At 46.1% G+C, this 24286-nt stretch overlaps 1 protein-coding gene across 2 annotated transcripts in view; it reads right to left on the bottom strand.

The window, feature by feature from the left end:
- Positions 1-24286, bottom strand: part of LOC126162747 (torsin-1B-like) — an 88221-nt gene that overhangs the window by 53581 nt on the left and 10354 nt on the right. For both annotated transcript variants that reach the window (XM_049919426.1, XM_049919427.1), the window contains one exon: positions 23450-23712. In XM_049919426.1, coding sequence (XP_049775383.1) covers positions 23450-23712 — 263 coding nt within the window. The remainder of the gene's footprint in view (positions 1-23449; positions 23713-24286) is intronic.

The raw sequence follows: 24286 nt of genomic DNA, 5'->3' as shown, positions 1-24286 counted from the left end.
AATTACCGCACCCTCAAAAACTTCCTCCCACCACCATACAAAATCCAGAACATAAACACATCTGATCCTTTCTTCCAAAAGCCTTAGCTTTACAAAAGCCATTTCAAAAGCCTCACTTACTGCCCCTCTCCCAAATTTAACCATGCAGGACTTGTTTAAGACCTTCTCTCCTTCTCCTGGTCCCTAGAGTGGAAACACTTTTTCACCATCAACCTTAACAGACTCAACCAAAGACCAATGTTGAACCCTGTCTTACTCAAGTTCACTACTCCATCCAATTATTATCCACCCCCTCCACTTACACTAACAGCTCTAGAGCCCATGGCCTTGCCCCTATTGAACACTACCTTCCCCAACACCCAATAAATTCCAAACCTACAGGCTCTTTCTGGTCACCATGTCCAACTATATCCTCACCCACAATTACTTATCTTTTGAAGGTGTCACCTACAAACACATACGGGGTAAGGCAATGGGCACCTGCACGGCACCATCCTGTGCCAACCTATTCAAAGGCCATCTAGGGGAATCCTTCCTAACCATCCAGAATCCCAAATCCTACACTTGGTTCAGATTCACAACTTCGTGATCTGGATCTAGGATGAGGACACCCTATCCACATTCCTCCAGAACCTGGACACCTTTTCCCCATTCGCTTGACCTGGTCCTTCTCAACCCAAGAAGCCACCTTCCTCAATATTGACCTCCACTTCAAAGATGGCTCCATCAGTACCTCTGTCCATATCAAACCTACCAACCACCAGTAATCCCTCAACTTCAACAGCTGTCACCAATTCCGTACCAAGAAATCCCTTCCATACAACCTAGACACCCATGGGCATCGCATCTGTAGTGAAGAGTAGACCCTCTTGAAATATACCAAGGGTCACATTGGGACCATAATTACCCTCCCAACCTTGTAAAAAAAACAGATCACTTGTGCCGTCTCTCTCCAGTCACCCATCACATCCCAAAGTCCCACCATCTGGCTACAGAGGAGTACTGCCCCCATAACTCAGCACCACCCAGGACTGGAGCAGCTTAATCACATTCTTCGCCAGGGTTTTGGCTACCTTCCCTGAAATGAGTATCCACTATCCTTCCCACCCCTCCCACAGTGGTAATCCGTCACCCACCAAACCTACACTATATCCTCCTCCATCTCCACACAAGCCCTCCTCCCGACCCCTTGCCTCATAACTCGTAAGGCAGAAGAAGAAGGTAGATAGAAATGGGAGAGTGGGAGGGGGAAGGAGGAGGTGGACAGGAAGAATGGGAGGAGGAGGAGCAGATAGACACAGGGGAGAATGGGAGGGGGAGGAGCAGGTGGATAGGGAGGGGGTGAGGGTGGAGGAGAACAGACAGGGATGGGTAGGGGGAGGGGGGAAGGAGGCGGACACCGACACAGAGAGAGGGGGGGCGAGGAGACGGACACGGACACAGAGAGAGGGGGGCGAGGAGACCGACACGGACACAGAGAGAGGGGGGGGAGAGAAGACGGACACTGACACATAGAGAGGGGGGGCGAGGAGACGGACACGAACACATAGAGAGGGGGGGCGAGGAGACGGACACGAACACATAGAGAGGGGGGGCGAGGAGACGGACACGGACACAGAGAGAGGGGGGAAGCAAGGAGATGGAGAGGGGGAGGAGGAGATGGAGACAGAAGGGAAGGACAAGATGAGCAGAGCAAGGGGGCAGGAGGAGATGGGCAGTGAGAGTGATGGGAGGGTGAAGAGGAGTTGGACAGAAACATGGATGGGAGGGCGAGGGGAATATGGACGGAATGAGAGATAGGTAGATGAGGAATATACGGATGGAAAGAGGGATGGGAGGCTGAGGAGGAGATGGATGGAAAGAGAGATGGGACGAGAGGATGAGATGGGTGGAGAGAGGCGGTGAGGGGGAGGCGGAGAAAGACGGAGAGAGGGAGACGGGGAGGGCGGCATGGACAGAGACGGGGCGGGCGGCAAGGACGGAGACGGGGAGGGAGGCAAGGACGGAGACGGGGAGGGAGGCAAGGACGGAGACGGGGAGGGAGGCAAGGACGGAGACGGGGAGGGAGGCAAGGACGGAGGCAAGGACGGAGACGGGGGAGAGGCAAGGACGGAGACGGAGGGGAGGCAAGGACGGAGACGGCGGCGTGGTTAGAGACGGGGGGCGGCGTGGTTAGAGACGGTGGGGCGACATGGACAGAGACGGGGGGGGGGGCGGCATGGACAGAGACGGGGGGCGGCATGGACAGAGACGGGGGGCGGCATGGACAGAGACGGGGGGCGGCATGGACAGAGACGGGGGGCGGCATGGACAGAGACGGGGGCGGCATGGACAGAGACGGGGGCGGCATGGACAGAGACGGAGGGGCGGCATGGACAGAGACGGGGGGCGGCATGGACAGAGACGGGGGGGCGGCATGGACAGAGACGGGGGGCGGCATGGACAGAGACGGGGGGCGGCATGGACAGAGACGGGGGGCGGCATGGACAGAGACGGGGGGCGGCATGGACAGAGACGGGGGGGGCGGCATGGACAGAGACGGGGAGGGCGGCATGGACAGAGACGGGGAGGGCGGCAAGGACAGAGACAGGGCGGGCGGCAAGGACAGAGACGGGGCGGGCGGCAAGGACAGAGACGGGGCGGGCGGCAAGGACAGAGACGGGGAGGGAGAGGGGGGATGGACAGAGAGGGAGAGGGGGGGATGGACAGAGAGGGAGAGGGGGCGATGGACAGAGAGGGAGAGGGGGCGATGGACAGAGAGGGAGAGGGGGGATGGACAGAGAGGGAGAAGGGGCGATGGACAGAGAGGGAGAGGGGGCGATGGACAGAGAGGCAGAGGGGGGATGGACAGAGAGGGAGAGGGGGGATGGACAGAGAGGGAGAGGGGGAGATGGACAGAGAGGGATAGGGGGAGATGGACAGAGAGGGAGAGGGGGAGATGGACAGAGAGGAAGAGGGGGAGATGAACAGAGAGGGAGAGGGGGAGATGGACAGAGGGGGAGATGGACAGAGAGGGAGAGTGGGAGGGGGAGCTAAAGGGGGAGAGAGGGAGCGGAGGATGGATATGGGAGAGGAGGTGTAAAATTTTCTCACAGCAAATTAGCTTCTGGTTTCATTTCTTCAACCATAGGTAAGTTATACATTCACAGCATGGTACATTAAATGCAACTTTTAGTTGCTACTTGTGACCCAGGTTGACTGAAATTGCAGCTAAATGCTATCAAGTTGTTATTGTGAAAACTGAGATGTCTCAACCATTATTATTTGTAAAAGATAAGTGATTTCTCGCCCACCTCTAGTGGGAAAGATGTTTCAATAATGAAGAAGACAATTAATGAACAGTGTTTGCACGTAACTTTAAACGTAAGCTAACTATACAACTGCAATTGGGGCAACATAAGTTTATTCATTATTTCTGTTACTTTTGTCAAGCAAGCAGTAAGAAAATGAAACCATTCTCTCTTCATTTTATTAGAGCTAAGGAAGTGAAATTTTTATTGCTAATTGGTGATTTGACACTATCTATAACATAATTTGAAAATATTTACCGACATGCCGTTAGCCTAGTGAAAAGAGTGAATTCAACGGAATTCATAAAGCAGGGCTGTCATAACTTTCTGGCAACAAAAAAATACTCATCTTGAAAAAGTGGGACATTTGAATGGAGACATGTTTTTGTAGTGGAAGCTATACGAACTGTGAAGAACAATAACTTCAACATCTGCAATTATTCTTCATTTTGCTGCCTTAAGATTATGGCAATTTAAAAGATTTTTCTCACCAAGCAGGTTTTGCTTTGTATTTAAAAAGCATCATCTGAGTTCACTGGTGTTTCCTCTTGTTTACATATTTTGAAGTCCAATGGTTTTTCCTTCATTGTAGAGTCAGGGGAAGGGTGAGGGGAGGGGGGGGTGGAACCATGGTTGCACATCATTTAACCTTTGTGATTTCTTGGCTTTCACAAAGTCATTTTTTCTTTTGTGGTGATTTTTTGCATTTATCTTTAGTAAATTCCACAACAGTTGTTTTCATGGAAATCGAACTCTAGTTCTTCTTCTTCCACACTCAGCACCTGTGCAACTACATTTCAGATTCCAACATCCACTAAGAATGAAAGAAAAAAACAGTGCATTTTAAAACATAGAGACAAGAGGAACAGGCACCATTGACTACATATTGCACATAAAAGCAAAATGAGTGTGGTGAAAAACTTCTCTTAAATTGCAATAAGCTTAAGACGAGAAAAAAAAGAACAACAATTTATACATATCTGCTGTGGAAGATTCCCATGCAAATTGACATACGGCATCGTTTCAAAACCATGCAGACATACTGAGCAATAAGTTACAAGGCTAACCAGCCTCAGATCTCAGATTGCCTTGGGCCACATGCATGACATCACAGACGGCGCAGTACAGACTATCTTTCTTCATGGGGTGCTGTTCAGTTGCATGGCTACCATGATCACCCAATCTGTCCCCAATCGATTTTTTCCTGCGAGGGGTATCTGAAGGCCCTTGTATATGAAACATCTATTACAACACCCAAGGACCTAATGGGCAGGATTGATGCAGCAGCATGATGCCTTCGATATACACCAGGTATCTTTGAGAGGGTGCGCAGTTCAATGCAGCGTCACTGTTAGGCTCAATGCATCTGGACAAAACTTTGATCATCTTCTGTAGTGGCTGTCCATTTGTAGCATGTGATTAAATAAATATAACTCCATTTAGTAGTTTCAGCGAGTCTTTGTGACCCCCAGTTCATATGTTTTTGTATGCCCAATGTGCCATGTTAGTTTGTAAACATTTTTTTGAATCACAGTGTAGAGAAGAAGAAGAAGAAGAAGAAGAAGAAGAAGAAGAAGTTTGAACAATAAGGCAGAAGAGCTTCTTGTCTGTTAATAAAATTTGGAGAGCTCTGAAAATATAGACATCCTGTGCCGACCTGAGCACCACATAACCATAGGGTCCAAGAAGTTTAATACAAATGGTTACACTCTCGCAGCTCACTCATATAGACCTGAGGTGGAAAAAGGGGAGTTCTTAGATTCATTAAGACAAGTAGATTTTGTAGTGATCAGCACACAGATGAGAGCTTGTAAATTAAAACTGAAAAACATTCACTGTTTATGAGGAATTGGATACCCTAATGTGCTATTTGTGAGACAGGCAGCAGACAGTTAATAGTAAGTGGTTATTTCAATGTAGATTTTCTAAAGGATTCTGGTAGGAAAAATGATCTGGACAACTTATCTGGATCCTACAATTTGACTAACTTCCAACACAGGTCGATAAATAGAGAAGGAAGTTCTTTGCTGAAGCTCAAATTAAGAAAATAACTATATACTCAATGCTCTCTCTGATCATGATGCACAATTAATTATGATAAATGGCATAGTATCTTACCATATAGATAACTCACAGTGTAAATCAGTTAGAATAATTAATGATCCCATAACAAACATTTTTAAGAATAGTAAGAATAATTTACAGGTGATGACCTCAGATGAAAATTACAATAAAGAAAATGCTAACATAAAACTTAATCCATTCCATGATAAATTTATATCATTATTTGTGTACAGAAAGTTCTGGTTGAGAATTATGAATTATTTAGGAATAAAGGCTGAAGTGCTGCGTCGTCGACAGGTACTTGAACAAAAGGTACAGAGCTTGGCTAACTTTTGGAATGGACTTCCTTTTTCATTTGGAGGAAAACATGCATATGAACACACACTTACCTGCACACAATTCTTTTCTGGCCCAAGGTGAGTGTACTAGGTTAAGGTGGGAGTGTTGGTTTGTTGGTTTAAAGGCGGGAGAAGGGAACAAACTACGAGGTCATTGGTCCCAGTGCCACAAGTTTGAGAATAAAACGGACGAAACATATAACACAAAACGAAACATATAACACAAAACGGAAAAAAAGGAAAAGCCATAAGAACAAAGAGAAGGCAACGAACACTAAAAGGAACAAAAGAGGACACGAAAACAGAGACGCTAGAAACAGAAGAGAGTAAAACATGAAAGCAGATTACAGTGGCTGGCCAATCAAGAAAATAGAAAGCCAACCCCTCTGCAACACATTAAAAACTTCCACCCTAAAAGCACTAGGGTGGAAGAGATAGAGGGACAAAGGACATGTGTTAAAACCTATATATAGAAGTACAAAACCCACTCTCATGGATAAAATGTAAAACTAAATCTGCTGTGGAGGCATTGTCGCCCAACACCGAAGGCAGGGTGCTGGGAAAGTTAAAAGTCTGCCGCAGAGCGGCTTAAAGTGGGTAGTCCAGCAAGAGGTGGACTACTGTCATTTGGGAGCCACAGCGACACTGAGGTGGGTCCTCGCGACGGATGGCCAATGCGGAGATGGCAGGGGACAACTGATTCCCTGCGAGAGGCCCGCGTCTCCTTACTGACACGCAGTTTGTTATGCATGCTATTGTGCCATTCCATCTCCCAAAGCCAAAAAACCCTGCGGTGTAAGCCAGAACGCAGGTCAGCTTCGGAGATGCCTATCTCCAGAAGCGGTTTCCGCGTCGCCTGTTTGGCCAGCCTGTTGGCAAGTTCATTGCCGGGGATTCCGGCATGTCCTGGCATCCACACAAACACTACGGAGCGGCGGGACTGTTCCAGGGCACAGATGGACTCCTGAATGGACGTTACCAGAGGGTGGCGAGGGAAGCACTGGTCGATAGCTTGTAGCCTGCTCAATGAGTCAGTACACAGGAGAAATGACATGCCAGGGCTGCAGTGACAAACTGAACCAACTGGCAAGGAGTGCTGCTCAACATGTCATCCATGAACACATGCGAAGCCTATGTCACCATCAGCCATTGAGCAGTCGGTGTAAACCACTTCAGAGCCCCAGAACACGTTAAGAATCAAGAGGAAGTGACAGCGGAGAGCAGCGGGGTTAACGGAGTCCTTAGGGCCATGCAAAAGGTCCAGACGAAGCTACGACTGAGGCGTGTACACCATGGAGGTGTGTGCAAACAGACCGCAAGCAGAGGTGGTAAAGGGAAGAACTCCAGTTCATAGAGAAGGGACTGCACGTGAACTGCAGTCATTAGCCCCGATCTGGGCCGCCGATGCGGGAGATGGACTGCTACGGGCGGGAAAAGGAGTCGGTTATTCGGATGCACAGGGGATCTATGAATGTGTGCTGCATTAACTGGCGAGCAGTTGCACACGTCTAATCTGTAGTGGAGGGACACCAGCCTCCACCAGTATGCTGGTTACCGAACACGTCCTAAAAGCTCCTGTCTCTAACTGAACCCCACAGTGGAGCACAGGGTCGAGTAAATGCAATGCTGAAGGTGCTGCCAAACCATAAACCACACTCCCATAGTCAATTCGGGATTGGACAAGGGCTCTGTAGAGCTGCAGCAGTGTGCAGCAATCTGCACCCCAATTGGTGTTGCTCAGGCAATGGAGGGCATTGAGGTTCTGCCAGCACTTCTGCTTAAGCTGACGAAGATGAGGGAGCCAAGTCCATCGAGTGTCGAAAACCACTCCTAGGAATTTATGTGTCTCCACTACAGTGAGTAGATTGTCATTAAGGTAAAGTGTGGGTTCTGGATGAACGGTACAGTGCCGACAGAATTGCACGACACACGACTTTGCGGCCGAAAACTGGAAGCCAAGGGCTAGAGCCCACGACTGCACCTCGAAAATGGCTCCCTGGGTGTGTCGCTCAGCAACAACAGTACTGGAGCAGCAGTGCGAAATGCAGAAGTCGTCTGCATACAGAGAAGGTGAGACGGATGGCCCGACTGCTGCTGCTAGACCATCAATGGCCACTAAAAATAGAGAGACACTCAATACAGAGCCCTGCAGGACTCCATTCTCCTGGATATGGATGGAACTATGGGCGTCACCAACTTGGAAATGGAAAGTATGGAGTGACAGGAAGTTTTGGATAAAAATTGGGAGTGGTCCCCGGAGACCCCACCATAAAATGTGGCAAGGATATGATGTCGCCAAGTCGTGTAGTATGCTTTACGTAAGTAAAAAAACACGGCAATCAGGCGTTGCCATCTGGAAAAGGCTGTTCGGATGGCAGACTCGATGGTCACAAGATTATCAGTGGTAGAGTGACGCTGGTGGAAGCCGCCCTGATATGGAGCCAGCAAGCCACGGGACTCCAGGACCCAACCCAACCGCCGACATACTGTACGTTCCAGCAGCTTACAAAGAACGTCGGTGACACTGATGGGCCGATAGCTATCCACATCGAGTGGGTTTTTACTGGGTTTGAGCACCGGAATGATGGTGCTCTCCCGCTACTGTGATGGCAAGATGCCATCGCACCAGATCCGGTTGAAGATGACAAGAAGATGTCGCTTGTAGTCAGATGAGATGTTTTCTCACCTGGCTGTGGATGCGATCAGGCTCGGGAGCTGTGTCGAGGCATTGTGCAAGGGCACTGAGGAGCACCCACTCTGTAAATGGGGTGTTATAGGATCACTGCAGCATGTAGTCAATGAGAGGACATTCCGTTCCAGCCGCCATTTGAGTGTGTGAAAGGCTAGAGGGCAATTCTCCAATGCAGAGGCTCGATCAAAGTGCTCAGCAATCGCGTTTGCGTCAGTACATAACTTGCCATTTACGGTAACACTGGAGACAGCTGTTGGGGCCTGGTAACCGAAAAGAAGTTTGATCTTTGTCCAGACTTGGGAAGGTGCAGTGTGGCACCCAATGGTGGATACGTATCTCTCCCAACACTCCCTTCTTCCATCGTTTGATAAGGTAGCGAGCACGGGCACGGAGACGTTTAAAGGCTATGAGGTGCTCCAGGGAAGGGTGCTGCTTATGCCGCTGTAGAGCTCGCCGACACTCCTCAATTGCTTCAAGGACTTCCGGCGACCACTGAGGGACTGCCTTACGCCTTGGGCAGACTAAAGAGAGACGGATCGCATTTTCTGCAGCAGAAACAATTGTGCTGGTCACCTGCTCAACCATCACATCGATGTTACCGTGTGGGGGAGATTCAGCGGTGACAGCAAAGGTGAAAGTTCCCCAGTCCGCCTTGTTCAAAGCCCATCTGGGCAGGCGTCGGTGTGCCTGACGCTGGAGCAGTGACAGGAAGATGGGAAGTGGTCACTGCCACACAGGTCAACGTGTGCTCTCCAGTGGATAGATGGGAGAAGTCCTGGGCTGCAAATTGATAAATCAGTGGCCAAGTAACTACCATGAGTCATACTGAAATGTATGGCGGCCACAGCATTTAAGAGGCAGAGGTAAAATTGTGACAGTAAAGTTTCAACATCTCTGCCTCGGCCAGTAAGCATTGTACCACCCCACAAGAAGTAGGAAAGGTTTAGGGAGTTGATGAATCAGTGCAGCTAATACATTCAGGGGTACTGCACCATCTGGAAGAAGATATACACCACAGGCAGTTATTTCCTGCATCTTCCTTATTCTGACAGCCACAGCTTCAAGAGGGGTTCGAAGGGGCACATGTTTACTACATACCGAATTTAGGACAAAAATGCAAACTCCACCTGACATTCGATTATAGTCGCTACGGTTCCTGTAATATCCCTTATAGCTGCAGAGGGCAGGGGTCTGCATTGCTGGGAACCAGGTTTCCTGGGGGGCAAGGCAGATAGCAGGTTAAAGCTCAACAGTAGCCGTAGCTCAGCCAGGGGATGGAAAGAATCGCTGCAATTCCACTGGAGGATGATGTCATCGTGAGACTGGGAAGGCACGGAACATTCAATTAGGCAGTTTACACCTCAGGGTCACCTGCTGCCACCGACTTATTACCCGAGCAGTCCATATGCATTCTGTCTGAGGGTCTGGCGAGATATAGGTCGTAAGCGAATGCCAAAATCTCTACCTCATCCTCAGCCGCAGAGCTCGTAGGTAGCGGTGGTGTGGGTGCCACTGCAATTTACTTGGTCTTAGAGGTTTTCTTTTTGGATTTCTCTCGCCACTCCTTGGGTTTTCCTGGCTGGGGGGACTTCACTGGCTCAGTCTCCGGGATAAGTGTGAAGCCGTATGACCAGCTGCTTTTGGGCTCTTCAGCCACTGGCAGGTGTCATCTTTCCCACTAAAAAAACTGGGAAAGGAGTGACCCAAGGGACCCGTTCCTAGCGAGAGAAGCCGAAGAAGACTGATGGTTGTGGGGTGTTGCTCCCGAAGTAGGTATGCAGGAGCAACAGGGAGGGAAATGCCCGCCACAGTTCAAGGGGGCAGGTGTAGTCTTCTGGCTCTGAGAAGTGACCTGGGTTGGCAGAGCTGATGGTGCCAGAACTACTGTAGCAGCGGCTTAAGACGATGTCTCACGCACAGGATGCAGGCGTTCAAATTTTCTCTTAGCCTCAGTGTAGGTCAGCCTGTCCAGGGTCTTTTACTCCACGATTTTCCTTTCTTTCTGGAGAATCCTGCAGTCAGGCGAGCAAGGCGAATGGTGCTCTCCACAGTTGACACAGATGGGAGGCGGGGCACATGGAGTATTGGGATGTGCTGGGCGTCCACAATCTCGACATGTGACGCTAGAAGTACAGCGGGAAGACATATGGCCGAACTTCCAGCACTTAAAGCATCGCATCGGGGGAGGGATATAGGGCTTTACATCACACCGGTAGACCATCACCTTGACCTTCTCAGGCAATGTATTACCCTCAAAGGCCAAGATGAAGGGCCGGTGGCAACCTGATTATCCTTTGGACCCCAGTGGACACGTCAGACGAAATGTACACATCACCGCTCTAAATTGGCGTGCAGCTCATTGTCGGACTGCAAACGAAGGTCTCTGTGAAATATGATACCCTGGACCATATTTAAGCTCTTACGGTGTGTGATGGTTACAGAAACATCCCCCAGCTTGTCACAAGCGAGTAACTCCTGTGACTGGGCAGAGGGTGCTGTTTTGATCAAGACTGACCCAGATCTCATTTTGGACAAGCCCTCCACCTCCCCGAACTTGTCCTCTAAATGCTCAACAAAAAACTGAGGCTTCATCGTCATGAAAGATTCGCCATCAGCTCTCGAACATACAAGGTACCAGGGTGAATAAGATCTACTGCCATCCTTAGCCTGATGTTCCTCCCATGGTGTGGTCAGGGAGGGGAACGATTTGGGGTCATACTTCTGTGCGTTGAAGTGAGCTCATGATCGCTTAGAGATTGCAGGCGTTTCACCACTAGCAAGAGATGATGGACTACGCTTCATTGCGTGTCATCAGCCCTGATGCCACCCACTAAAACCAGGGGCCCTCCCCACAGAGGCCACCCTGCCGCAGCAAAGGCCACCTGGCAGGATGGCATTTACCGGAGTCCTGATGCCCCCATGGGGATGGGCATCTACTCCTTGGCATACGTGGGTAAAGACCTCAATGCACGATGGACACGATGCACCTTGCAAGGCACCCTTCCCCAATTGGCTCGCTCTTCACGAAAATTTTGAAGAATGAAGGTCAAACCCTACAGGGTACCATCACATAAAGGCCGAAACGTGTGAAACTCCTTTTAGTTGCCTCTTACAACAGGCAGGAATACCTCGGGCCTATTCTAACCCCCAGACCCACAGGGGGAGAGGTGGGAGTGTGGGATGGGGAGGAATGAGAGATGGAGAGAGGCAGGAGATAGCGAGGGGTTGGGGGAAGTGACTAGCAGCTCATGGGAGAGTTGGGAGCCATCTGTGGGCTAGCTAGGGGTGCAGATAGAGGAGGCAGGTGGCAGACTGCTCCGCACATGATTTCGTAGACTAGGCATGAGATAACAGCACAAAACTGGCTGATATGGGGACACAAACAGGGTGCACATGCTGTGCATGCGTGCGTGTGCACGCGCACGCGCACGCACACACACACACACACACACACACACACACACACACACACGAGCGCGCGTGCACAAACTAGGGGGTGGGAGATGAGTGTTGGAAAAAGGGGGGGGGGGGGGGGGGGGAGATTATCGAGTTACCTTAGGTTTACGCCACGAAGGTTACAGGAGCAAAGGATGTGCTGTAAATATAGCTTCCATCGGTCATGTCCATTACGACAGCTGTGCGCACAACTCCAAGTGCCATGCAACTCCCAATAACAGCATAACACTCTTCTAGCAACTCAAAACCCTCCTTCCATCACATATCACTCCCAATCTGCCAGTCCTTGTTTCCTTTTTATCTCCTACATGCAACGATAAATCACGCAATTGGATTTATTTCATGAGCCTGATGATACACCACGTGCGATCAAACATACCCCAGTGCCAACACTACCCCCTGACCCAATGTAATTCCTTTCATTCCTTACACACGTCAATGTTATTCGACTCCCCCTACAACCACCTGACACCTTTACTCACCACTTTCAATGCCAACTTCTTTCCTCAGTACTGTCCCCCCCCCCCCTTCCCCCACGCCCTCTACATTGGCCCCCTTCCTCTATTTATATGAACCAGTTCAGAAAAATTCCCGACCACAACCAAAAACCTGTCCCGCATCCTGTTAAATGCTGCCTAAGCCACCCCCTCTCCCCCATAGTCTAACCAATAAAATCCCTATTTCTGCATCTCACCCTTCCTTCCACAGTAACCATCTTTTCAGATTCCGCTAGTCCCTTTCCCTCACAAACCTGGTTCTACAAAAAAAATCTCCATGGCACAGGCATCCCTGAACCACCTCCACTCCCTCTGCAAAATACTGTTACTATGCAATCACCACTGCCTACATCTCATCACCCAAATTGGAATCCTGACACTCCCAACACCTTGAAGAATACTCCAAACCCCACCTCCACAACTTACCCATCCTGCTGACATCCTATTCCCACCCTGAGGCACCACTATCCAACCCCCATCTTACCTGCAGTGCTCCTCCTCATCAACCCCTCATAGCACCCAGTACCTGCCTAGCCGACCTTTTCAACCTCCTACATCCTCCAAAACCCCCTACCAACACACCATCAAAATCGGGGCCAAAATATTACCAGAACATTGTTGTTAACCTATCCACCAAAAGTTTCAGCCCCCACAGAAATTTCAGTCCTATACAATCTCAATTCAGCCCTACTCCCAGGTCTAACGATGCTGGACTTGTGACATACCTACTCGCCTTCTCCTGCCCCCTACAGTGGAAACACTTCTTTGCCCCCATCCCCTGGTCAACTTCCAGGAACTCCTAACTTCCAACCTGGCCTCACCATCCTTCCTCAGGTCCCTCCCTAAGAACAATAACCTTTCAACAAAAGAAAGGACTGCCCTACACAACCTAAAAGCAGATCCCGACCTGATCATCCTTCGAGCAGACAAAGGTTCCACCACTGTTATGATGAACTGGAGTGACTATCTGGCGGAAGGCCTCTGCCTGTTGTCCAACACCTCCGCTTACGAGCTCTGCCAAAGTGATCCCATTCCGGAAGTCCGTTCCCAGAACCTCACCCCTGAATCCATCTCCCTATTCACCCCAACAACAGCTTCCACACCAACATTCTACATGCTCCACAAAATCCACAAACCTAACAATCCTGGGCACCCCACTGTGGCTGGTTACAGTGCCCCCACCAAAAGAATCTCGGTTCTTGTTGATCAACATCCCCAATGATTTGTCCAAAACCTGACTTCTCACATTAAAGATACCAATAGCTTCCTGCATTGGCTCTGCACCATCCCCACAACCCTACCCCCTCATCACTGTTGATGCAAGCTCCCTATACACCATCATTCCTCATGCGCATGGCCTTGCTACAACTGAACCCTATTTCCAATGCCCCGCAGATCTCAAACCAACCACTTCATTCCTCACACACTTAACCAACCACGTCCTAAACCATAATTGCTTCACTTTTGAAGTGAAGGTATACAAACAAATTCATGGCAGAGCCAAGAGGACCCGCATGGTATCCTCCTATGCCAACCTCTTCATAGGTCACCACGAGGAAACATTCCTAGCTTCCCAAAACTCCAAGCCTCTTGTCTGGTTCAGGTTTATTGATGACATCTTCATATTCTGGACGCAAGACCAAGACAAATTATCCTCATTCCCCCACAACCTCAACACCTTCTCTCCCATCCACTTCACCTGGTCCTCCTCGATCCATCATGCCACCTTCCAAGATGTCGATCTCCTCCTCTCATATGGCTCCATCCACACCATGGTCCACATCAAACCCACCAATCACCAACGTGCCTACACTTTGACAGCTGCCACACCCCTTCCACATAAAAAAAAATCCCTCCCACACAGCCTGGTCACCCGTGGTAGACACATCTGCAGTGATACGAACACTCTCACCCAGTACGCTGAAGGCCGCACAAAGGCTTTCGCAGACAGGCAATAACTTCCTGATTCCCAAACAGGACTCCCGTGCCATATCCTCACACATACCCGCCTCCTTGTCATGCACTACCACCCCGGACTGGAATGACTGCACCATGTCTTTTGTCAGGGCTTTGGTTATCTATCATGCCCTGAAATGACAGACATCCTACCCAAGATATATACAACCACCTCCCATCCAACCTACTCAACATCCTAGTTCATCCCTAAGCCACTCCCTCTCCCAAACCTCTGCCACAGGGATCATACTTCTATGGAACCCCCAGATGCAAGACCTGCCCAATCTGCCCACCCAGCAACACCCTCCCCAGTCTCGCCACAGGCTTATACTACCCCATCAGAGGCTGGGCCACCTGTGAAAGCAGCCATGTTACATACCAGCTCTGCTGCAACCACTACACAGCATTTTACACTGATATGACAACCAACCTGGTGTCAACTAGAATGAATCACCACCGCCAAACTACTGCCAAAAACAAGCTTGACCACTCAGTGGCACATCACTCAGCAGAGAGTGACATGCGAGATTTCTATAGCTGCTTCACAACCTGTGCCATCTGGATCCTCCCCACCACCATCAGGTTTTCTGGGCTGCGCAATGGGAGCTATCCTTACAGTGCATCCTTTGGTCCAGTAACCTTACTAAGGTAACTCGTTGCCCCCCCTCCCGTGTGTGTTGATTTGTGTCGCCTACATCAGCTGGTTGTATGTTGTTATCTCAAGCCCTAGCCTATGAACTGCATGCCCAGCTGTCCAGCACCTGCCCCCTCTACCTGCATCCCTAGATAGCCCACAGCCAAACTCTGTACCTTTTGTTTGTGTACTTATTGATGACACAGCGCTTCTGCCTTTCAGTGAGTCATCTCCTTTATTCCTAAATAATTCGTTATATCATTTTTTCATTATTTGAAAACAATTTTCCACATAAGCTAATCAGTAAGAACTTTAAATGGCTACATAAGAAAACCATGGATCTCTAGAAGGTTAAAGAAAAAGGATTTGTTATCCACTGGAAAGAACAAGTAAAGATTCTGCAATAGCTGCACTCTATGAGAACTACTCTTAAATTCTTAAGAAATATTAATAAAAATCGAGGAACATGCATGTTACGCCAGGACTTAAAATTCTGGCAACAGACTCAAGGCTACATGGAAAGTAGTGGAACGAGACATAGAGCAACAAGCCATGGAAAAGAACAAAATCATTATTAACTTTAATGGAAAGGCTATAAATGACCAGTAACAGGTAGTAGACATGCTTAACTATCATTTCTTAAATGTATTAGAAAATAAAGGGACAAAATGTCCTAGAAAAAAATGGAAAGAGTATGATGAACAAGCAGCTTGCATAAAATTCAATTAGATGATGACTCATCCATTTCTTCTTTTGGAATTAAGAAATTTATATGTTCTCCAAAAAATAAAAGCTCATCTGGATTTGATGTAGGTTCCAACAGAGTACTGGCAACTTTCACCTATGTAATAAGAATCGTCTTTTCTGAAATATGTAATGCATCACTAACTCAGGGCATTTTTCCAGGGAGACTGGAATATGCCTTTGCTAAATCTCGGTATAGAGATGTCAATAACTACCCACCCATTTCACTACAGACATCAATTGTTAAAATTTTTCGTAAGGTCAGGTACATTAGAATAGTATCCCATGTGAGTAACAATAATATCCTCAGTAAATCACAGTTTGGATTTCTGAAGAGTTGCTCAATTGAGAATGTCATTTACACATTCATTCACTCAATTTTACAACCACTAAATAACAAAATAGCACCAGTTGGTATTCTGTCTGACTTATTTTACACATTTGACTGTGTAAATCACAATATTCTCCTGGATAAACCAATACATAATGTCATACATAACTAAACAATGCAAAAAGTCACAATAAATTCAACCAGTGTAAGCAAGATAAATTCTTTTGACGGGGGAGAAATAACTTATGAGGTTCCAGAAGGCTCAATCTTAAATCCACCATTGTTCCTCATACTTGTAAACAACTTTCCGTCTAAAATACACGGTGTCCATAATTAAAGTTCCAGTTCCAAGAGGCTGCAGAAGGAGAACCACTGCTCAGAATCAAATTTGAACAGCATATTACTGACGCAGGCGGAAACATCATGGGGGGAGGAAAGAAAAAATTAACGAAAATAATAGGTGGCACTGAATGCATCAGAATATGCAAACCAATAGATGTGCGGCACATGGCTGTTCCTTAATTTGCATCTGAGACACGCAACATGACTGTCTCCATGAAGGATAGCGTGCCACTGATGGTGACTGGACACCGGAGCACCACAGAAGTTCCAGACACTCAAGAGTATGAAAAAAGCTGTTGGTCCAATATCTGCTAAGGGTCTGTAGAAAAATGATTAAAAAATTTGAAAAGGCAGATTCTTCTGAAATGCAGTGTGGAAGAGAGATAAGAGCAGTTGATACGGTGTCTGTCTAAAATGTGGTCCCACCACTGCAGGAGGGGTCAAGCGGTGGTGTGCAAACATGCAGTGCATGGGGAATTGCCTGAACATTGGACACACCTGCAGCACGGTGCATAAAATCCTACAAAACATTCTGCACTCCTATTCATACAAAATCATCCATGTTCAGGAGTTACTTCTTGCTGACCTGCCAGCACGACAATGTTCACTCTGGAATTTCTGGCTCAAGCGGAAGTGGACAATGAACAGTCATGAATATTCTATGGGAAGACAAAGGCGATTTCCAACTCTGAGAACATATCAAAATGCAGAACAACAGAATATGGGTGATGGAAAATTCAAATGCACATCAACCAGTCCCTCTTCATTCTGCAAAGGTGATAATGTGGTATGGATTGATGACATCTACATCTACACTCCTGGAAATTGAAATAAGAACACCGTGAATTCATTGTCCCAGGAAGGGGAAACTTTATTGACACATTCCTGGGGTCAGATACATCACATGATCACACTGACAGAACCACAGGCACACAGACACAGGCAACGGAGCATGCACAATGTCGGCACTAGTACAGTGTATATCCACCTTTCGCAGCAATGCAGGCTGCTTTTCTCCCATGGAGACGATCGTAGAGATGCTGGATGTAGTCCTGTGGAACGGCTTGCCATGCCATTTCCACCTGGCGCCTCAGTTGGACCAGCGTTCGTGCTGGACGTGCAGACCGCGTGAGACGACGCTTCATCCAGTCCCAAACATGCTCAATGGGGGACAGATCCGGAGATCTTGCTGGCCAGGGTAGTTGACTTACACCTTCTAAAGCACGTTGGGTGGCACGGGATACATGCGGACGTGCACTGTCCTGTTGGAACAGCAAGTTCCCTTGCCGGTCTAGGAATGGTAGAACGATGGGTTCGATGACGGTTTGGATGTACCGTGCACTATTCAGTGTCCCCTCGACGATCACCAGTGGTGTACGGCCAGTGTAGGAGATCGCTCCCCACACCATGATGCCGGGTGTTGGCCCTGTGTGCCTCGGTCGTATGCAGTCCTGATTGTGGCGCTCACCTGCACGGCGCCAAACACGCATACAACCATCATTGGCACCAAGGCAGAAGCGACTCTCATCGCTGAAGACGACACGTCTCCATTCGTCCCTCCATTCACGCCTGTCACGACACCACTGGAGGCGGGCTGCACGATGTTGGGGCGTGAGCGGAAGACGGCCTAACAGTGTGCGGGACCGTAGCCCAGCTTCATGGAGACGGTTGCGAATGGTCCTCGCCGATACCCCAGGAGCAACAGTGTCCCTAATTTGCTGGGAAGTGGCGGTGCGGTCCCCTACGGCACTGCGTAGGATCCTACGGTCTTGGCGTGCATCCGTGCGTCGCTGTGGTCCGGTCCCAGGTCGACGGGCACGTGCACCTTCCGCCGACCACTGGCGACAACATCGATGTACTGTGGAGACCTCACGCCCCACGTGTTGAGCAATTCGGCGGTACGTCCACCCGGCCTCCCGCATGCCCACTATACGCCCTCGCTCAAAGTCCGTCAACTGCACATACGGTTCACGTCCACGCTGTCGCGGCATGCTACCAGTGTTAAAGACTGCGATGGAGCTCCGTATGCCACAGCAAACTGGCTGACACTGACGGCGGCGGTGCACAAATGCTGCGCAGCTAGCGCCATTCGACGGCCAACACCGCGGTTCCTGGTGTGTCCGCTGTGCCGTGCGTGTGATCATTGCTTGTACAGCCCTCTCGCAGTGTCCGGAGCAAGTATGGTGGGTCTGACACACCGGTGTCAATGTGTTCTTTTTTCTATTTCCAGGAGTGTATATGAATACTCTGCAAATCACATTTCAGTGCCTGGCAGTGTGTTCATTGAACCACCTTCACAATAATTTTCTATTATTTCAATCTAGTACAGCGTGCATAAAAAACAAACACCTATAATCTTTCTATGCGAACTCTGATTTCCCTCATTTTATGATGATCATTTCTCTCGAAGTATGTTGATGGCAACAAAATATTTTCGCATTCTGAGGAGAAAATTGGTGACTGAAATTTCATAGGAAGATTCTGCTGCAGCGAAAAACGCCTTTGTTTTAATTATGTTCACACCAAATCCTGTATCATTTCAGTGACACTCTCTCACCTACTTCTCAGTAATACAAAACATGCTGCTCTTCTTTGAACTTTCTTGATGTACCCTGTCAATCTGATCTGGTAAGGATCCCACACATCACAGCAGTATTCTGAAAGTGGACGGACCAGGGTAGTGCAGGCAGTCTCTCTAGATATGTTACCTTTTCTAAGTGTCCCACCAATGAAACACAGTCTTTGGTTAACTGTCCCCACAACAATTTCTATGTGTTCCTTCCAATTTAAGTTGTTTGTAATTTTAATTTCTAAGTATTTAGTTGAATTTAGAGCCTTTAGATTTCACTGATTTATTGTGTAATCAAGTTTAAAAGATTCCTTTTAGCACTGATGTGGATGACCTGACACTTTTCGTTATTTACGGTCAATTGCCAATTTTCGCACCATACAGATATCTTTTCTAAATCATTTTGTAATTTGTTTTGATCTCCTGATGACTTTAGTAGTCGATAAACAACAGCAACATCTGCAAACAACCTAAGACGGCTGCTCACATTGCCTCCCAAATTGTTTATATAGATAAGGAACAGCAATGGTCATATAACACTGCCTCGGGGGGAACTCCAGAAATCACATCTGTTTTACTCGATGACTTTCCATCAATTACTACCAACTGTGACCTCTCCAATAGTAAATCACAAATCCAGTCACATAACTGAGACAATATTCCATACGCATGCAATTTAACTACAAGCCGCTTATGTGCTACCGTGTCAAAAACCTTCTAGAAATCTAGAAATACAGAATCAATTTGAAATCCCTTGTCAACAGCATTCAAGGCTTCGTGTGAGTAATGGGCCAGTAGTGTTTCACAAGAACGATGTTTGCTAAATATGTGTTGACTGTGAGTTAATGGACCATTCTCTTTGAGATAATTCATAATGTTCGAACACAATATATGTTCACAATTTTAAACATGGCTGTAAAACAGCAACTGAGTAATTCACAATAGATAGAAAATATATGTTCCATGATCCTGCTACATATCGATGTTAGGTGTATGGGCCTGTAATTTAGTGGATTACTCCTACTACCTTTCTGGTGTGACCTGTGCAACTTTCCAGTCTTAGGGTACAGATCTTTTGTCGGGCGAACATTTGTATATGGAGCTATTGTATCAGCATACTCTTAAAGAATCTAAATGGTATACAGTCTGGATTGGAAGACTTGCTTTCATTAAGTGATTTAAGTTGCTTCACTACTCCGACGATATCTACTTCTATGTTACTCATGTTGGCAGCTGTTCTTGATTCGAATTCTGTAATATTTACATCGTCGTCTTTGGTGAAGGAATTTCAGAAGACTGTGCTTAGTAACTCTGCTTTGGCAGCACTGTCTTCTATAGTATTTCCACTGTTAATTGCGCAGAGGAAGTGTTGATTTTGTCTTGCCACTAGCATACTTCACTTACGACCAGAATCTCTTTGGATTTTCTGCCAGGTTTCGAGACAAAGTTCCATTGTATTATAATCACCTCACATTGAAGTCTGCACTAAATTTCGAGCTTCTGTAAAAGATTGCCGATCTTGGAGATTTTATGTCCCTTTAAATCTGGCATTTTTTTTTCACTGTTTCTGCAATAATGTTCTGAACATGTTTGTGTACCGAGGAGGATCAGCTCCACTGTTTATTAATTTAATTGGTACAAATCTCTCAATTGCTGCCAATACTATTTCTTTGAATTCAAACCACATCTGGTCTACACCTACATTGTTAATTTGGAAGGAGTGGAAATTATCTCTCAGAAAGGCGTCATGTGAATTTTTATCTGCTTTTTTGAATAGATATATTTTTTGTTTATTTCTGTAGGATTATCATTTATCATAGGGCCATATTTTTCCGAGATGATTCATGCAGGTCCTCTTATACATACTGTCCCTGGTAAATGCTGTGAGAGTCTTTTGCGCAGTCATTCCAATCCTTCAACAGTATGGATGTGTGGGGTAGGATCATTTTTATGTTATATGGTGCTCCTCTGCACAGTGGACAGTCAGTGAAGTGGAAGCTGTAGAGGCATTTTGGAAACGCTAGAGTTTATCAGTCATCGTTTCCCTACAGCCTGGCCATCCAGACCACCTGTTCTTAATATGTGTGACTTCTGCCTGTGGGGTTATCTGAAAGATGTCAGGTTCAGTGCTCCAATTACAAATGTAGCTGAACTGAAAACATGCAGTGCGCAATGTAGTACAATTCCACACACTGTCAGGTGGCTTGCGGAGTATGGATTTAGATGTAGACTGCCATGGTGGATCGGATTATCTAACTCACAGTGCCACAACAGTTGACTGCCAAACTTGTGCCAACATCCATTCTGAACAGTTTGGGTAGTGTGCTGTGCAACTCAAAGCATAGCCGCCACATTGCGATTCATCTGTCATTTGTAGCCAACCCCATTTATATCTACTGGTTCATTTTTTTTTAATATTTTTATTTTGTTCTATGGCATTTCTCCTTGAGTCAATAATACACTGTTCAAATTTGACATCATTCTGAACAATGGTTCTCTATCTAAAGTGTTTTGAAACTGGAACTGTAATTATGAATACCTTGTATAACAAGCAGAATTAGTTCTTTTTGCAAATGACACTAGTATTTTAATCAACCCAAACATACAGCAAAAAAAACAACAGTATGCAAGATTCTTAAAACTATTATTTAGTGGTTTTCGGCAAATAACCTCAATCTCAAGGTCAAAAAGACACAACATTTTCAGTTCTGCACATCTAGATGTACTACATCAACACACAGCGAGCAAGTAATAAATAGGGTATAAAAGTCAAAATTTTTAAGTGTCCATATTAATGAGAATTTAAACTGGAAAAATACATTTTGGAACTCCAAAAACAACTTCAGCCACATTTGCACTTTGAATTATTGCAAATCTTGGGGAGCGGCAAATAAGTAAGTTGACATATTTTGCGTATTTTCATTCAGTAATGTGATATAGGATGATGTTATAGGGTAACTGAACTTTAAGAGAGAACATCTTCACTGGTCAAAAATTTGCTGTAAGAATAATATGTGGTGTTCATCCATGATCATCTTGTAGACATATTGAGATTTTCACTCTGCAGCGGAGTGTGTGCTGATATAAAAATTCTTGGCAGATTAAAACTGTGTGCCGGGCCGAGACTCGAACTACGAAACTTTGCCTTTCGCGGGCAAGTGCTCTACCAACTGAGCTACCCAAGCACGACTCACGCCCCATCCTCACAGCTTTACTTCTGCCAGTACCTCGTCTCCTACCTTCCAAACTTTACATAAGCTCTCCTGCGAAAGGCAAAGGTCCTGAGTTCGAGTCTCGGCCCGGCACACAGTTTTAATCTGCCAGGAAGTTTTGTAGACAATGTTTAACAAGTTGGATATTGTGACTATTGCTTCACAGTATATTTATTCCCTCATGAATTTTGTTATAAATAACTCACTGTAGTTCAAAAGGCATAATGATGTACATAATTACATCACCAGAAGAAAAAAATGAAATTCATTACTTCACATTAAAGTTCTCTTTAGCACAAAAAGGAATGCACAACGCTGACAACAAAATTTTTGATCACTAACCCAATGATACAAAAATGTCTGACAGACTGCACAGTTAAATCTGAGAACAAACTGAAAAAGTTTCTCCTTGGGAACTCCTTCCATTCCACAGAAGATTTCCTAATTTTGTAATGTGTAAAAGGTAATGGGTACGAATTATTAACTCACAACTGTAATACTGTAATTTAAAAAACACACATGATCAGCTTTTATGGCCATATTTACATATTAATTTGTAATGGGAATGTAAATTGACTCATTTTAGATCTTTACAATTACTCGTATGAATGAGCCACAGAACATGAAACTAAATAATTAACTACCAGGCAGGGATGTTAAACTCCACATGTCTCCTCCCCTTTCGTAGAGTGAAAAATTCATTCTATGTGCAAGGTTTATCAACAATGTAGGGAAAGAGACTGCTACTTGCTGTAAAGAAGACACGTTAAGTTGCAGACAGGCATAACTAAAAGACACTTACAAAGCTTTCAGCCACAGCCTCCATCAATAAAACAGAGACAAAAGAAAGACAGATACACACACTACTCATACACACAAGCAAGTGTACCTCATGTACACACGAATGCCAACTCCAGTGGCTCAGGCCAGAATGCCTGGCATATTTCTCCCTCTCTCTCTCTCTCTCTCTCTCTCTCTCTCTCTCTCGCTCTCTATCTCTCTGTGGCTACAATTTGCTGCCAGAATTTTTGATATCATATAGAAAACACTAGAGATAAGCACCCGAAGACTCTTAGGAGAGACACCAGGCTTATTTAAATTTCCTCCATCTGATCGAAACAACAATATTCATGGATTAAGAGAGGAAGTCAGTACAGACACAAGGTTAAGGGAGATACAGTAGGAGAGAGTGGAAGGGAACTCAAAGAGAGGTATACGTAAGATCAAACAATACAGTTTTGCATCTAGTAAAAATTCTGACTAAAATGCCTCTATCTTGTTACTTTCCAATACAATGTGAAAACAAAGTACTTATTTCTCCTACCTGGTATAAATAAACTTCTTGAATTAAAGGAAAATGAGCTTTCCCAGAAAAAATGTGTACATGTTTATCAGTTTCGCCATTCTTGAATAAGTTCTTCATGATAAACTTTGTAACATAATTCTTCCCACCGCCCGGCCAGCCATGAAAGCTCATCACTAAAGGTTTATGATTATTACCTTTCACATGACTTCTTATCGCATTGACAATTAAGTCATGAGCTATGTGTTGCCCATACAGTTTTTCTGCCAGTTCATAATCCAAACCTGAAAAAGGAAAGAGAATAACAATAACAATCATTTAATGGGGGTTCTTTCAAACTAACCTTAATACAAATAGTTTCATTACAAGAATCAGCTATAAAGATGGAAAATAAACTCTTCTATCTGTCACATATGGTGATAAAATTCAAATAAACGTTAAAAAATTCACAATACAGTGACTTAACATCTTCGTTACATGACAAGTAGCAAACTATTCCTTTCATAAGATAGTCATTATTCAATACTCAATTTCCATTGTTTGAAACAATAAGAAACATCTGTTAAGATTGTTCTACAACTGGTTTCAATGAAAAAAAAAGATAGGTGTTTAAGTGTCTCTTCAAGACTGTGTTCTTTATACCCTACATTAACTTAGAAGGAAAATGTACTTGTAAGTGCATAATTGATAAAAGTATTTTTCTACAGATAGTGGATAAATATTTACAAAGTGCCCAGTGACAATGCCAGGTTCCAATTTGACAACTTGGCTGAATGCTGCAGAAAAAGGCTGTCACCTTGGGACTATATGTGTAGAAGAAATATGAATACATAAACTAAAATCAATAAAGTGTAGCTG

The sequence above is a fragment of the Schistocerca cancellata genome, chromosome 2, assembly GCF_023864275.1.
Source record: "Schistocerca cancellata isolate TAMUIC-IGC-003103 chromosome 2, iqSchCanc2.1, whole genome shotgun sequence".
NCBI classification, from domain to species: Eukaryota; Metazoa; Arthropoda; class Insecta; order Orthoptera; family Acrididae; genus Schistocerca; species Schistocerca cancellata.
The sequence above is the reverse complement of the archived record's forward strand: the minus strand, read 5'-3'. Positions and strand labels throughout refer to the sequence as shown.